Below are 17,116 nucleotides of genomic sequence, written 5' to 3' on the forward strand. Positions count from 1 at the left end.
GAAAAAACAAGTTTCCTGGTCGATCCTAAATCAACAGCCCTGTTCACTGCCCCTCCCAGAATTCCCATAACAGCATATCCTTCGTAAATATAACTTTTCTATTTTCCCTGTAAAATGAAAAGAGAAGGAAGAGGGAGGGAAATGGGTTTCTATAAGCCCTGGGCTCGTCCCACTCTCATCAGTCTCTGGGAAGGTTAATGATTAAATGAAGCCATATGCTCAGGGTCTTATCTCCATGTGGTTAGTTTGATTCTGTCACATATGTTCACACAAAGTCTAAATAAAACCACGTTCCTCTCCCATGCTTCTTAACAACTTGAGATACAAGTAATGGTCTTTGACTTGAAAACAGCTTAAAAAGTAAATTGTGAACAGCCTGTCTTCAGTAGTATACAAAGAATCCTTAGAAATGTATGAAACTATTTTAAAGAAGAATACAATCTCTCTGTTTAACTGTTTTCTTAAAAACAATGAAAACATCAAGTCTAGCTTGAGAAACAGAGGGAGAAATTTGGTCTTACTAGATAAGTGTAACTCCATGAACTGATGCATTACAATAACCCCAGCATCTTGGGACATTCTGTAAAACTGCCCTATTTTTCTTTCTTTTTTGGGACTTAGGGGAGGTCAAATAAAAATATGAGTCAAAGGCCACAAAAAATGGTAGAATGGAAAGAACTGTCTCTCTGAGGAGTTATTCATCCTTCACGAATACTGAATCCCCAGACTTGACAGCGCACAGCTGAGGTTAGGGAGCAGCTGTTCTTTTCACGTATTCTCTCTAATTAATAAAAGAATTGCCATACCTTTTTTTTTCTGGACAGAATTTAAGGCAGGTCAAAATGCACTAACTTTTGATCTACTTGTTGGCCTTTTCTTGCTAAGTGGGCTATTTACATAGTAGTGGTAGTATCAGTAGCAGCAACAGCAATAGTAACAGTCATCACACAGTCATCTTAAGAAAGTACAGCCACATATAGAGATATATTGCCATGCATGCTTCTTTCCTTCCTGCATTTCTTAGTGGTAGCCACAAGCTGTGGCTGTTATTTCTTTTCTTCCCTCTCTGCCCTTTACTGACTCCCCAAGATTTTCTATACCAGGTTCATATATTTGTCCCAACACTTCCCAGGGAGAAATCTGTTCATATGTTGGCACACGCCTCTCAACATGTGAGCACTGAATCAAGGATACACAAGATGCACAAAGTCTGTAATTGGCCAGAAGGCATTTTTAGCTACATTTCTCTCTTTGCTTTGAAGGAGTGTCTCATGTTGCCGTGGGAAAGAAACAGGACTAGAGGCAAACGTCCTAATGGAGCCATAGGTTATGCCCCATGTAGAAAGAAGAGGTGATAGTAGAGGCAGATTATTTCTGTTCTAGAACTTGCAGCTGGGAGAGAAACTTTGCTGTCTGCAGGCCTAGAAGGCAGGGAGTTTCCCACTCCTAAAAAGGCTGTGCTGTCATCAGCCTGTGGAACGTGGACATAGAGGGCTTCCCTGAAACAATACATCTTTAACTCAGAATACAAATTACAGAAGAACAACCACTGTTGACTTTGAAAAAGTGCCAGTGATGGAAAAGTGATGGAATTTTCTTGAATACAAATTTAACGTTTTATGAATTATTCTGTTTTTTTAAAGAATAGCAACATAATCACAGCGAAAGAATAAGATTTATGAGCTCCTTATTTTTCACTGCAAAACCCTCTAGATATAGTCTTGTAAATTATTCTGGTCTCACTATAAGCATCAGATACTCCTATGAATACATGAACATACAGAGTTTCCTTGCTGTAATAGATCAATATCGATATATTGATATATTCTTGTCTCTCTCTAGCCATCAAATAAACCTATGAATACAAGAAGCCCTTTTATATTGATTTCCTGTTCTCCTTCATTGCTTAAACAGGCATAAAATAATATATGTCTCTGTTCTTATTGACCTCTAAGCGTATTTGTGTTTGTTAACTTAAAGAATCAATAAAATTTAAAAACCGAATTCATCTATGAAGTAAGTTAACTAAACCCTCAGAAGTTGCACAAGCAATAAATTGGTGTTAAATATTTAACATGGTACACTCTTGAAATATTTCTCTTGATGCAGACAAAAATTTAAAAAAAGTAGCAGTTCAGTAAAGCATGACTCCAGTAGTTGGATAGTATTTAATGCAAAAATATCTTTTGTTTGAGATTAATAAGACTTTATATTGTTTGCCTGCTCCTGCTAGAACTTTAAAATACTGCGTGCAGCAGTTAGGAGTTGCTGTGTATCATGCACTGAATATCAGGTTATGTCTGATAAAAACAAAAAGAAAATCTGTGAGTAATTCTCCTCCTCCTAAAAATCCTTCTTTTACCTGCTGTTGTGCTGAAAGAATAAAAAAATGTGATAAATACTATTAAAAAGAAACATTATTTTAATAGTCTTCTTAGAAAATGTAGCTTTCAAGTGCTTACTGTAGAGAAGCAAAAAAATAATTTCAGTAGATCACATTCGCTTTACAGGTTATGATGCTCTTCAAAGCCTGTTGTCATGATCTCTGTTACATTACACGGGCTATTTTAATTAGGAGCCTACCTTTGCAACTCTCCCAGTTACCCCCCTGATTACTTCTTTCATTCCACTTTAAAATTGGATCACATCAAGAGCACAGAGGAAAGAGATTGTTTCTCTTCTTTGCAGGAAAAGGGAGATCAATTGGCAAGTTTTGACTTAGAACACTGCATGAAACTACCTCAGAAATCCGAATCAAGATGCTTCCTTTACTAAAGTTAAAATCTGATAAACTTTGCTGCCTGTGCATTTGCCTGGAGCATCTAAGCATGCCAAATGCTCCACTTTACATTCCTTTCACAGGACAAGTAGATGGTCTCTTTTTTCTGAGAGCTTCACAAAACGCCAGGATCCATTCCTTGGCCCTGTGTGTCCCCCTGCTCCCTGCTTGTGTTTGGTCAAGGTCAATGCAGAGGCCTTTGACTGTCCTTCTTGCTCTGTGTGCATTCTTGTGCAACTTCTGTTCTCTCCATGCTCGCAGGTTAGTAGCTGATGTAGAGAACATGACGGTAGTCTGCTTGTTTGAGCCAAAGGCTGCTTAACTGCTACTATAATGAAACCAGGAAGACTGTCCTTTACTACTTCTTCTTTCTTCTTTATCGTCTTCTTCATCTTCCTCCTCCTCTCTTCCTTCTTCTTCTTCTCCTCCTCCTCCTTCTTTTTCTTCTCAATGCTAAGAGTCTATCTTTTCTAGTCTGACTGGGAACTAGTATTTCAAAGCTTTCCCGGAATCAGAAGTGTATGTAGTGTTCCATTAAATGAGATTCAAGACCTGCAACCCACAATTGGTATTGAAACTTGTGTCATTCTGATTATCATGTTGTGTTTCTCTATATCCCCTTAGACCAATATCTAAGACCTAGTCAAAGGACTCCTTAACTCAAAACCTAGAGGAAACCAGTGCAAGGTACCTCATGAAGGCTTACAGAGGGCACATTATGTCATTTCCAAGACTGCATGTCACAGGATTAGAAACTTCTGTTTCTACTCTGTTTTTATAGATGAACAGGTGTTGCAAAAGACAGAACATAATTTTATAGTCTTTGTTCTTTTAATTTAATTTTAATCTCTGGAATTCCAAAAGATTCCGAAAGATTTTGACCATTGATGATTCTTGATTTCTCCCTTTAACTGTTGAATTTTGTTACTGATCCCCAGCTGCATACAGCAAGCCTCCGACCACAAGCACTAGTGCAGCAGACAAGGAACATTAAGATAGTGATACTGATCATAAGCTAGTTTTTAGAGGCAATTTCACAAAATAGCTAAGAGAATCCAGGCCCATGTCTGATACTGAGAGCATCAGGCAAACATCAAAACAGAAAACCTTTCTAATGTTACATCTGCTTGTTAATTGCACAAAGGCAGTCTTCCAAATTGTCCATCTGAAGACATCTAAGGCATTTTTTTGTCTTTTTATGCTCCTAAGTATTGAATTTGAAGCATGAAACATGTTGTATATCTGAAATTTTTCTTACTGTAGCCCTATTCCTTCATATGTGTACTGCAAGAGTCTCTCAGTCTTGCAGCTGGTGTCTATCATGAACATCTTTCAATTAAACAGTCCAAAGAAAAATATCATTTGAACGTTTTTTAAAAATCTCAGTAAAATTATTCTATGTAACTGAGTGAGAGGTTGTTTATACCTTTTGATGGTATCCTCCAGGCAATAGGTGAAAACAACATATGTTGAAACAGTGCTGGTTTACTGTAGTTGTCTAGACATGATACCAATGCAGGAAATTTCTTAACTACTTTGTCTGCTTGGAGAGGGGGAAATTCTGTAGACTAACCTTTTTTATACTAGTCGCTTTAAAATTGAAAAACCAAGAGTTCAAAGATTCACAGGTTTAATAAAAACTTGCATGCACACAGATTTTTTGTGCTTTATTTATTATTAATATAACAATAACAATAATAACAATAACAATATTATTATTAATCATATAATAATAACAACATACTAAATATACGCTTATATTTATTGCCATTATCATGGCAAAGTTTGGTTTTAGTCTAGATAGAGAGATTAGGAAAAATAGATTGAAAGTGAGCTATAAAATTCAGTACTTGCCCACTGATATAAAATTCAGTCATTCTGGATCACATAATGATAGATGGTTTATATTTTTTAATTTGACTAACACTGTAAATCGAAACAATGCTTCGAAATTAATTAAAAAACAGCCTCTGCTAAGAAGCTGACAACTCAGTTCTGGATAGGTGGTAAAGAAGCAGCAAATGGTTAAAGAAAAATTATAGAATGGAACCCAGTAGAGGAAAATTCCTTACAATAAATGTTTTTGAAAGGTAAGAGGAATTTAAAGGGTGTCATGGTTTAACCCCGGCTGGCAACTAAGCCCCACACAGCCACACGCTCACTCACTCCCGGTGGGATGGTGAAGAGAATTGGAATAGGAAAAGCAACAAAACTCATGGGTTGAGATAAATACGGTTTAATAGGGAAAGCGAAAGCTGTGCACTCAATCAAAGCAGAGCAAGGAATTCATTCACTGCATCCCATGGGCAGGCAGGTGTTCAGCCATCCCCAGGGAAGCAGGGCTCCATCACGCGTAATGGTTACTTGGTAAAACACCATCACTCCAAATGTCCCCCCCTTCCTTCTTCTTCCCCCAGCTTTATATATTCAGTATAACTTCATATGGTCTGGAATATCCCTCCGGTCAGTTGGGGCCAGCTGTCCCGGCTTTGTCCTCTCCCAATGTCTTGCGCACCCCCAGCCTGCTCACTGGGCACTGGGCACTGGGCACTGGGCACTGCTCAGCAACAGCTAAAACATCCCGGTGTTACCACACTGTCTCCAGCACAAATCCAAAACATAGCCCTACACTAGCTACTATGGAGAAAGTTAACTCTCTCCTAGCCAAAAGCAGCACAGAGAGACAGGAAGGATTGCAGGTGAAACAAAGTAATAGATGGCGTCTTAGATGCTGTTCCATGTGTAACAACATTTCTATACCATATTATATAGTATTTGAAGAGTAATCACACACCAAGATTTAAAGTGTTCCTGATAAAAGCCAAACGAGACTGCTTTGAGAGAAAGTGCACAATCTGATTAATCTAGAGAAAATCAGACACTAATCTGGGGGAAGGTATAGTTCACTGTTAAAATATGGAAATCTGAGATCAGATATTGAATCAAACAAAATGCAGTTTAAGTGGTAAAAGACAGTGTTGGAAGAGAAGAACAAGGCTAGGAGCAGGGAGAGCAGAGCACAGATAAAGAATTGAGAAGAGAGAGAATAAGGAATAGAGTTAAACAGAAAACAATTTATATATATCTATATATATATCTATATATATCTCCTTTTTTTAATAGGACTTCCGAGAAAGTTATATAACTATAAACACTGAACCCTTCATCTGCTGTTGAACTACTGTCTCTTGGATGCCTCTTTGCTGCCTTTGCATTTTGTATCCATGTTACACATGCTGGTATCCAAAGTTCTAAGTAGGCATGCAGTTATGCCTGCTTTACCCCTGGAATTTCTTTTATGCAGAAAGATTTTGTTTAGACTAGTTTTCTGCCCAGTCCTGGAGCAGAGCAAGTTAATTTGAGTGTCAGTTTAACCTGGCCCATCTCTTGAGACAATCATCAGAGCATGCAGTAAAGCAAGAGGTATCTCTTTGTTTACATTTGTCTATATACATGTAGCAAAACTGCTGATGAATTAGCCCCCTTCAGCCACCACCACAAAAGCAGAAGTTCAGGTAAGGTAAGTGAGGACAACTGATGGTGCCAGCATCATTAAGGGAAAAAGCAGTGATCTTCTGGCAGAGTGCCGAAGGGCTTGCAAGGGAATGGGGATTAAAAACCCATACGCTTGCTCAGCTTGAGTGGTTTGACTGGCATGGAAATAAAATGAGCTCATCCCCTGTGAGGAGAGGACAGGACACTCAACAAAGCGGCCAAAGGGTCGTTTGGCATTTCAGAGAAGGGGATAGAGGGGGCGGTGTAATGACCCAGTAAATCTGACTGGAGGTCAGCGCCAGGAATCCTGATTGCCCGTTGCAGCTCTCTCTTGGGTTTACTCTATGGCTGGAGGCCGGTGCTTCCACCTTTTTTTCTCCTTGTCTTCACATCAGCAAAATGTGAATGATGATATTAATAGCTTTTGCAGGTATTTTCTGATGCTTAATTCAGTAACACTCTTGAAAAATGCAAAGGCACCTGGAAACATTATACACTTTTAACCCCCTTGTGTGTACATTAGAAAGCCTCATGTGTACAACCATTACATTCAGTGTACAGATGGCAAGTTTAGACTGTAATTAATTTCATAAAGCCAGCAGCACGAGCATTTCCAAGTAATACACAGAACAAAAACATTAAGCCTGCCGTATACATTCCTTGGAACTGGTCCCTGAAGTCCTTCAAGCTTCTTTGTGTGTGGATGGATAGACACAGAGAGAAAGAGAGAGAGATTGGCAGACACGAGGGGAAGACCATGAGAGAGACTTTATACTACATACATACATATACTGCTTAATAATATAATCTTGCTTTAGTAATAGCAAATGATCATCCTTAAATCCTCTGGTTTGTGTATGACAGTACAAGGCAGTAAACTGGAGAAAAAGGAGGAGGAAAATTATGTTTTAATAGTAATCCAATGTCGGTTTGCACCCAGTATGCCTAATAGTTCTTCAGTGTGCTTGCCTTCAGCAGGAGAGGGATGGACTAAGTCAAGGTAGAGTGCATCTCTCTGAATGTTATTATGCTTACAAATTGTAGAGTGCCAGAACATAAGGCTGAAGTGGAGGCGCAAGGCAATGGGGCAGGGAGTGAAGTGGAGCATGCTTGTGTGGTCACTGTTGTTACGATGTGCATATATTTTTTAATTTCTGGTTTTTTTCCTCCCACCCTTTGCTTTTCCCCTTCCCTGCACCCGCTCTTTTTTATTTTATTTTTTTTATTTTTTTGCCTGTTACTCTGTGTGAGCCTGGAGGAGCTGGTGAAAGCAGTGCCAATGAGGGGGTCGTTGAACTCACTTTAGAGGGGAGAGCTCTGTGTGTGGGTTAGAGTCACTGACAGGGCATACGAATACCTGAGAGTCATGTCTCATTGCCATGGCAAGCCAGATTTCTTCACATGAGCTAGGACTGCTAGGTGTCAAGGAAGAGGTTTTCAGTTTTAATGTACCCTACATTTTCTTTCTCCACCGCACTGAACTTGGTTGCTCTGAAAGCTGTACCCCAGCTTTCTCAATCTAACTGTCTACAATTCATCAGACACCCTAAGCTGCAGTTTTTCAGGGTGTTGTTTTGGTTACAGGTTCTTCACTGCTGCTCATATCCTGCTGATATTGCACAAAACCTGCCAAAAGCCTTCTTTTGTAGATAGAAATTAATCTGGATTAGTTTCCAGACATTCTGTCAAGAAACTGTACAGCACATAACCTCCAAAAAGCAAGGTTTTTTTCCATGGCCATTTCTGTACAGGCATTTGTCTACTTTTATCCACATATGGTTTGTTTTTCTGAAAAAATTCAAATAATTCAAATGCACATTTCGAATGAGTGTGGTTAACAGCCAGGAATAGTTGCTTTGTTTTACACATGGCTTCTAGTGGTTCAGTATGGTGGGACTCTTCCCTTTTCTGTTGCTTAACATAAGGAGTAATCAGACAGAGAAATAACCAGTTTTCATTTAATTTGGCATTTCTTTTAAAATTATTTTCTGTTTAAATGAAGGTGTTGCTCTTGTGCAGTTGCTCTTCAAATCAATATGCTTATATGATGATTTAAATGGTCGTGTTAATGTAAATAGGATAGTATCTCAACTCCATGCTGCTCGCATCCATCAACATCCAACATCTTAATCTCCTTTTCTCTCCCCAGCACTGCAGCGATAACACTCACCATTGCCAATCAGATATGAACATAGTAGGTGCCTGGAAGAGAGGTTACACTGGGAAGAACGTTGTGGTCACCATCCTGGATGATGGCATCGAAAGAAACCATCCAGACTTGATGCAGAATTATGTGAGTGTCCACAGGACTTCAGATTTGCTGCTTTATTATTACGCCAAATAAATCTGCTGCACCTGGAAAGATGGAGGGAGGGAGGAGGGAAGGAGGAAAAAGCATACGAGGGTTTCCTCAAATGTTAACACCAATGGGAGAAAGGAAGTCAGCTTTTGGTAGTATGTGTTGTTTTAGTTAAGACTGTTCTGTCTGAATGTATTTAATATCTGGATGCCTCTTGTAGCTGAGTCCTGAATTTCTGAAGGACTGGAACCAATAATCAGATGCTTTTTTCTGTAATTGTTTCACTTAATATCCTTACACTCTCAGAACATAGAAATGGTATACACTGCGTTTCAGTTAGTGCATGCAGCTGAAGGCCATTTTTGGCCAGCAAGACAGCAGTTTTTCTCAAAGACTAACTTTAGGCATATACTTACATGTATTTATTTTTAAAGCTATTTATGTTACCACTAGAAATAATATGAAGGGAAAAGGACATGACTCGTTATGATTCACTCAGTTAAAAACAATTGTAGAATATTTTGATGTGTCTCTGGTAAACCTCTCTTAACTCCAGCGAGTCCCCTCTCAATCTGTGATAGAGCTCTGTCCTTTGTTTTCTGTGTCCTGTGTCTCATGTCACCTCAGGAGGTTTCTGTTCGCCTGTGACTCATCACATTTAAATGATTGGTTTAATATACCTTGTGGAGGGTTGTCTAAAATGAGGAGAAGCTCCTCTAGTGGGTGACTTGTTGTGTTATGTCAGAGTTTGAAGCTGTTCAGAGCGTCAGGGCCACCCTTCGGTTGGGTGGCAAATGACAGGAAGTCAACACAGAGTCCTGTGCTTTGGGGGTGGATGTTATCTGAAAGCACATGACCTTGAGGACCTTATCATTTCTCTGAAATTAAGTGTGCAAGGTATGCATTCAAATGAGGTGAGAAAACAAACAAATATGTTTGGGTTGAGCCAGACTGGTGAAGATGACTAGCACAAGGCAGGCACATGCCTTCACTCCCATTACAGATGTAGGTCTTCTAAAAGAGCCCTGAACACGGGCTTTTTGCCAGCCAGCATATCATCTTGACAGAGCACTGAAGAGATAAAAGTGACAAAACCATCTTTAAGAACTCATCAAAAGCTGCAATTGTGTCCACAGTTTAAAACCGTTTATTTTAAATTAGCCCTACTTACATCCTTATCCTTCCCCATGCTGCATGTGGAACTCAACTTTGAAATACATGAGGAGGACTGCACAAATACAAATGACAGGCAATTGCCCTATTTGTCACTGTATGCTTGAGCCTGATGCATGCCACATCTTTCATTTTAATCTCTTAAGTTATTTAAACAAACCAAATATAATTTTACCTCCTCAATGAATGACCCGGATTGTATCATATGTCACCTCATCCCAGTACCGTCCTTCCACTGAATTTAAAGCAGCTATTTATTCCCTTACCACCTCCTCTCTCCCTTTCCTCACGCCAACAAGGAATTCCCCCAAAGCAACGCACATTGCTTATTTGATGACAAATGCCTTCTATATGTCAGATTATTGCTGGTGTGGCTGCAAACAGGAATATTTGAGGTGGCTGTGGTAACTGGTTTTGAACAAAGAAGAGATTAAAAAGAGCTGCTTGACATGTCAACACACCACATGCTACCGCATCAATTAATAGGAGCCATACAAACCAGCAGCTATTTACTCTATAAACTATTTCCAGCTGTAAGAATCCTGGTAGATGTAAAATATGGAACAAAAATATGGAGATATCTTGCAAATATTTGAAACAGTTACACTCCCAGGGAAATGGGAATGTAGTTTTTGTTGCATTTCAAGCTATATTTTAATAACAATATTCTTAAGAAATTCTTTCAAATTCTTAAGAAAATTGTATTATTCTTATTCCTTGAAATGATGACTGAAATTTCAGTCATCATTGTGTAGATAATTTCTTGAATCTTGAAACATCTAGCAAAATCCCAGTTTCGAAAATGAACTCTCTTCCAAAAGTTTCTTACAAGAAATATAGTCTTCTGGTTAAATGAAACAGCACTTTCTGTTTCCTTTCTGACACTGGATCTATGCCTTTTCAGAGCATTTGTTGTCCTCCATTTTTAAAAAATAAAATAAAATACCTAAATAATGTAATTATTAAATATAGAATCCTTTCCTAAAACATGCAATCATCATAAACCCACAGGAATGTTACTTAACCTAATTATTCTCTTGTAGGAACCTGCTGAAGAATGTATAAGCCACATGAATCAATGACTAATTAATGAGAAAGTGGTTTTCTTTCTCCTGTTTGCTACAGGATTCGCAGGCCAGTTTTGATGTCAATGGAAATGATTTCGACCCTATGCCTCGATACGATGCCAGCAACGAGAACAAGTAAGGCACTAAGACATTCATGACCTTGTCAATATAATTAATCAAGTAGAAAGTACCAGTTCTTCTATGAAAGTCTAGGAAACTTGGTTCCTCAGAAAGCAGTGTGATTTGCATTTAAATCTTCATGAAATATGTATTTATGTCTGTTCTATGCACATTGCATGACACTTTTTGAAAGCATTTAGGGCCATTCAAAAACACATAGAAATTAATCTTGAGAGTTCTGGGTATGTGAAATGAACCATTTTCAATCCCTTTAGGATGCAGAATATAAGGGGTGAATTATTTTTCTCAGATATCATCTCATTGAGTTATTGGGTGGTTATTATGTGTGACAACTGTCTTGGCTTCTGATTCTCTGGACTTGTGTATTGAAGAAATAGACAAGCTAATGGAGTTGGGATTTTTGCTCTAATGATGTCTTTTAAGGTGATGAAGATTTTACACGTGGAGTTTTGAAAGAAACCTTATAAACCCGGAAGTTGTAGCTCCACTGGATTATAATATCCCTGTTACATCACTGATTTATCTCCATGAATGACATTTTTCTCCTTCAGAGCTCTGCTTCCTGATACTTGTCATTCCAACTCTCTTTTTGGATGTGCTGTGGTGAAGGCTGGGGGAGACACTGGCAGGGACATCTCACCTCAGGAAGCAGGACACCTTTCTACCCCCAAGGGTATTTGAGGGCAGTTATTCATTCATTGGTAATTTTTTTTTTAACTAGGTACTTCGCAGAAAGAAATAACTTTCTGTGGAATTGAATGAATTGAAGAAAGGAGAACACTACTACTTGTCAACATGCTGACTGGGCATTTTTTTTCTCGAAGTTTGAGTTGGTGGGGTTTTTTATTGTGGAAAGTGTTACGTGTTAGTATTACATGCCTGCTGAAGAGAGACTACAGGAGGTGAAACTTCAACCTTTATGCAACTGAAATGCTTTTGGGTTTGTGTTGTCTCCTTCCTGCAATCTTTCTTTGGAAGAATGCAGCAGGTGTGATTTAGGCGTCGGCAGCAAAACTTAACGTTGGTTTCCCTAGAGAAACCAACTGGAGTAACCTTAGATCACACTTCGGTGGAAGAATCCTCTCCTGGTCAACACCTTATTCATAACAGCAGGAAACCATGTATGAACAGGCGGAAGAACAGGGCTTTGTTATGCATAGCTGCCTGTTTCGTATAGATCCACTCGTCTTACAGTGAATCTTAAGGAGCTGTCGTAGCTACTTTCAGCCATAGGGTGAAATGACTGAAAACTGAGGTGAATTCTGCCAAGTACTTCTTCGGTCAGTCAGCTTGATCCTGCCTGGTAGGCCAAGATGAGAAATATGTAAAGATTTAGCTCTTAGAAGCTGTATAAATAAATGTACGCACACAGACACACATATCTTTAACACAGAAGCATATTATGTCGGTATTAATTTGAAGAAGAATAATAGTTTATTTATTTGGGACTCAATCTTGGCATATGTTCTCATTGAGTTGTTCTTATTCAATGCTGTTTACATACTGCCAAATATTTTTATCTAGAAACAAGTACATACAAGAGCTGCATTTTTTTCACCCTTATGCCTGTTAGGCATATCCTTCCAAACCAATTTTCATACAGAAGATCAGTTTACTGAATCTTATCTGCCTCTTCTTTACTAGAAATCTCCTAAAGAAAGAGTACCATGAGAGGATAAAAAGATAAATTCACCTTGTTTTGAAATATGTAAACATTCTGCATGTGGAGTCTAGTTTAAGTTTAAGCAAAGAGAAAACACTGATGTGGAACAATTGGTATATAGATCTGCTTGCTGCATTGCCTCGGTTAATTTAGTGACAAGCTGAGGATTTCAGCGCTAGATGCCCATATGGAAAATGCTAATATTACACTGAAGTTGTTAAGAATATCCTTAAGACACATGTTCATCAAAACAAAAGAATGAATAAAACTTTATCAATTCTTATTCTTTCCAAATTCTTCTTTTATCCTTACACTGAAGGAATTTCTTGTGCTGTTGTTAGCTCGGTGAAGGAATTTCTTGTGCTGTTGTTAGCTTGCGTTTAGAGGTGTCCTGTCACTGGTGTAGAAAGGTCAGAATCAGCCAATGCGTTGTAAATTTTTGTTAGCTAATAAAAGAAATCTTTATCTTTTGTTTGGCTTATGAGAAGTCTCAGGACTACCAGCAAGGTTTATAAACATGTTAATTACCTGAAAATAGAGTAGAAACATAGGAACATAAACTGTTCACAGTCCAGAGTATGTAGGCATTGCCACTCACCTCAACTAATTTGTGTGACTGACCACTTCAGCATCAGCCCTAGCTTTGAACTAGGTGTATGTTTTACAGCCCTGTACAAAGCATCGGAAGAGCAAAACTGTGGCTGCATGATGACCACAAAGTGGTGGTGACCCCCACTGCTTACCTCATGCTGGCTCTTTCCTCCTTTCCCCAGCCGTTGTGCAGCTCTCCAGAGTGAACCACACTGAAAACTGCACTGCCAACAACAGCAACAACAAATTGCCTTTTCAGCCAGGTCAGGCATGTACCTCATTCAGCTCAGCCTGAGGTCAGATGAGAGCGAGACAGGCACAAGGAGGACGATGAAGCGTGGCCTGAACCTCTCACTGGCAATGCCAGCATCATTGAACTACGATGGCTTATGACAATGCCCCAGGTGCCTACAACTGTTGTCCACAAAACTGTGTGTGATGGACAGGCAGTTGCCAGCAGTGGCCTCCAAGGAGTTGTGAGAAAAGATGTGGCAGTCAGCCTGGCTCTCTGTAAACACTCCGCAGCTGAGCTGCCGGTTGGCATGACAGTGCATCCCTCTCTTCTGCTGCCCACCAGTGCCTATCCCCACACATGCTTCGTCACATCCTGGCTCATCTGCGTGAAGATACTTCTGTCCTTGAAGTTGGGGAGTGGTGAGGGTACACTGGGAGGCATCCCAGTTTAGGTGCACTTTCAGGGATTCATCCTCTTTGGTGCTGCAACAAGCCATGTACCTCCATCTGTGAATCACAGCAAAATCTTTCTTTTTGGCTGAATACTGAAGTCATGGCTTTCTTACAAAGCATGTGCAGAGATAGGAGGCTGCTTTCTGTTTTCTTGCTAGAGTTTTATACGGGATATAAAAATGGACTGATTCATTTCTCTCCTAGGTATGGAGGATTAGAGTTTTCATACTCTGCCTCCCTGGTGAATACTCACTGCCCAAACCATAAGGTCCTGCAGTGAGATGTGGTGGAGAGAGAGGCTCCTATTGTGCTGTGCTGAGCTTCGTCACTGTTATCAGGAGGCACAGTGTCAGTGTAGAGGCAGCCTTTGGACACAGAGGATACATGAAGCATACTTTCAGTGTGAGATTACTTGGCAGCGTAACCTCCACCTAGAGGCTCAGTATTTCCAATTAGCAGATACACTGAGCCTGGTAAGCAGCACCTAAGCACCTTTGACTTTTGGGGCCGTCACCCTTCCTTCCCACTGGACTCAACAAGAATTAAACATCTACATAGCTACTAAAAAGCACTACCAGTAGCTTGTCTATATTTTTGGGGGTCTAAAATATCTTCAGAGATTGGGGTAGGAACTCTGATTACCCAGCATATACGGTCATTTGGCACTAGATACTTAAGTTGAGCCTGTAAGTTGAGGTAACCAGAACGAGGGAACACTCTGAAAGCCATGCTTTGCAAAAACTTTGCAATGTGCAAGATCAATTTGGTTGATTCCCACTTTCTGCTATAACTTGACAATATTGCATAGTGGTGACTTGTGTCTTCCAGTACAGGTGGGATGTACAAATGTGCCATTGTTTCATTAAATATTCTAGTTTATTCTGCCTAATTTTATAACCCAACCTTGAGGGATGTAATGATGAGTAAAAATAATTGCTGTAAAAATAAGCAGGTGTTTCTGGGCAGCTTTGTGGGCAGCTGTGAAAAATCAGTGTACTAAGTCTTGTTTACTAGGTTTTCACTTTTAATTGGTAGTGGAGGTTTTCCATTGCTGAGGCTTATTGGTGAGGAAAAAGGAATGAGAAAAAATTATCTGGGGGTTTGTGAAGCAACTGAAGGACCAGAGTGGCACTGTCCAAGACTGTATTTTTGAAGTTTTACATGAAATCTTCTATTAGCTAAGGAGAATGGGAGGGTAGAAAGAAATATCAGACAATCTTTCAAGGCTTATAGCCAAAATCAGGATGGGACAATAGTTTCTTTAACTACTGTGGTATGTAGGAGGCCTGCCAGAAGTTTACTTTTGTTTTTACAAATCAGCAGCAAATTATGAAGCTTGTAAATGGTACAGGCCTATACTAGAGCTTTCTTTTGCTCAGAGGCTAAAGACAACAGTCACCTGTGGATGAAGCCATGCCTGCTATGCAAAGTGTCTTGGTTTGGTTTACTGCTGAGTCCTGCTGCTTTATTCTTTTTTCTGTTATTCCACCTTTACCTGTAAACATCTATGTTGAAACAACTAGGCATTATTAGTTACAGGTCCTTAGAAAGAATGCAGATAGGATCACTGAAATGGTACTCTACCCATGGTATAGCCTCAGAAATAAAACAGAAATTATCATAGTATTAAAATGTTTTTCTGTTTTGACCAAACAAAAATGAGGTTTTCTATTTCATAAGAAATCTCTCAGGGATGATATTTTAGAGTTTAGTTCTTATTCTGCTGACAGGTACTTTTATAAAGCAGAGACTTTTTAAAAAAACTCCTTTAAATAATGCCAGTTGATGTTAATGCAGTTCTTAGTAAACATATGTAAGAAAAAGTAAAAGTAAGCTGTTGATTCTGTTTCGGAGAAACTGAGTCACTCTTTGGATGCCTCTTCAACATTTTTTAGTAATGCATCCCACTGCATAAACAACTTGTTTTAATAATCTTCTACATTATTTTATAATGAGTGTAAGATTTTGGGAGAAAACCATTTTTGCTTTTCAAAAATCGTAAAAAATACAAGCTACTTATCTTGATTTGCAGTATCTGGATAGCTTTACATCTTTTCTTACAACAGAAAAAAGTTAATGAGTTAATGGGTTTCAGTCTTTCTGGGTCCAACATATTGATAGTGTTTTTCTGTGATATCCATTCCAATTCGTTATTACTTTCCTTTGTCAGTCTCATTAATGTCGATGCTCAATAAAATGTCACAGGCTTAATTTTCTTTGAAGAGTGACAAGCTGTTAGTTTGTACTGTCTGCGTATGTCAAAGACCTGTAATATGTCTTCAGTCATTTAATCAGAATGGATACTAGATATCTGACAGGCAGATCAGCTTCTGTGGCCTCCTGGATGGTCAATAAAGTGCAATTAAAAAGCTTCATCGACTGGTGTGACACTATTCAGAGCAGTTATCTGAAGAACTGAGCACAGTCAGACACAGGGAGCCTGAGGTCTCTCATGGCTGGCTTGAAAGATCATCTCAAAAAGGTTTCCACTGCAGCAGTGTGATGGAAAGGAGTACTGACAATTGGGGATGTCTGTCTATACAGTTTATGCATTTTGATTGCTGGTTTGCAACTCTTGTTATTGCTTTGAAACTGGCTGTATTGTGTGCTGCAGACAAAACTGAAGGGAAGACAAGTTGTACCGAGAAGCGCTGCTGTGCTCCCTTGTGCTTTTTTTCTGTGAAAAAAAAAAAAAAAAAAATACTCCGCTGGCAGATGGGTACTCACAGCAACGAAAAAACACCTTGGCAATTTTTCAGTCTAGTCACTGCTTTTTTAGCTTGCATGTGCTCAAGGCTTTCAAACAGGACAGAACTGAAGATCCCAAGGCTCACACCTGCAGGGAGGACCTGGCAAAGCCGGTGATTAAGCTGTGTAATGAGGCTGGAGGTAAGTTGGAGCAAGGTATCAGCTCTCAGGAAAAGGCTTTTTGTCAGAGGGAATCTCCATTGTGTCTGCTCTTTTCCTGTACTCTGACCTTTCATCTTGACTTTCTCCAGCCTCCAGAGGCTTAAATCCAAAGGATTCAGCAATGGTGTAATCTACCTATTATATATAATAGCCTATTCAATGCTATTATATAAAATAGCCTATTCAATGCTGGCAAAGCATGTCTGATAGCAAGTAAATCTTTGTAACAGGAAGGTAATTTAGAGTAGAGAATTAACTTAGTATGTATATGTTTTTTAGCTCAATAGATCAAATGCTTACACTGAACGTGG

General features: G+C 39.2%; 1 protein-coding gene across 2 annotated transcripts in view; it reads left to right on the forward strand.

Moving 5' to 3' along the window:
* The window catches only part of PCSK5 (proprotein convertase subtilisin/kexin type 5), a 246,494-nt gene that overhangs the window by 65,342 nt on the left and 164,036 nt on the right, over positions 1-17,116 (forward strand). For both annotated transcript variants that reach the window (XM_040580316.1, XM_040580315.1), the window contains exons 4-5: positions 8,424-8,567; positions 10,872-10,948. In XM_040580316.1, the coding sequence (XP_040436250.1) occupies positions 8,424-8,567; positions 10,872-10,948 (221 nt within the window). The remainder of the gene's footprint in view (positions 1-8,423; positions 8,568-10,871; positions 10,949-17,116) is intronic.

This window comes from Falco naumanni, chromosome Z, assembly GCF_017639655.2.
Source record: "Falco naumanni isolate bFalNau1 chromosome Z, bFalNau1.pat, whole genome shotgun sequence".
Classification (NCBI taxonomy): Eukaryota; Metazoa; Chordata; class Aves; order Falconiformes; family Falconidae; genus Falco; species Falco naumanni.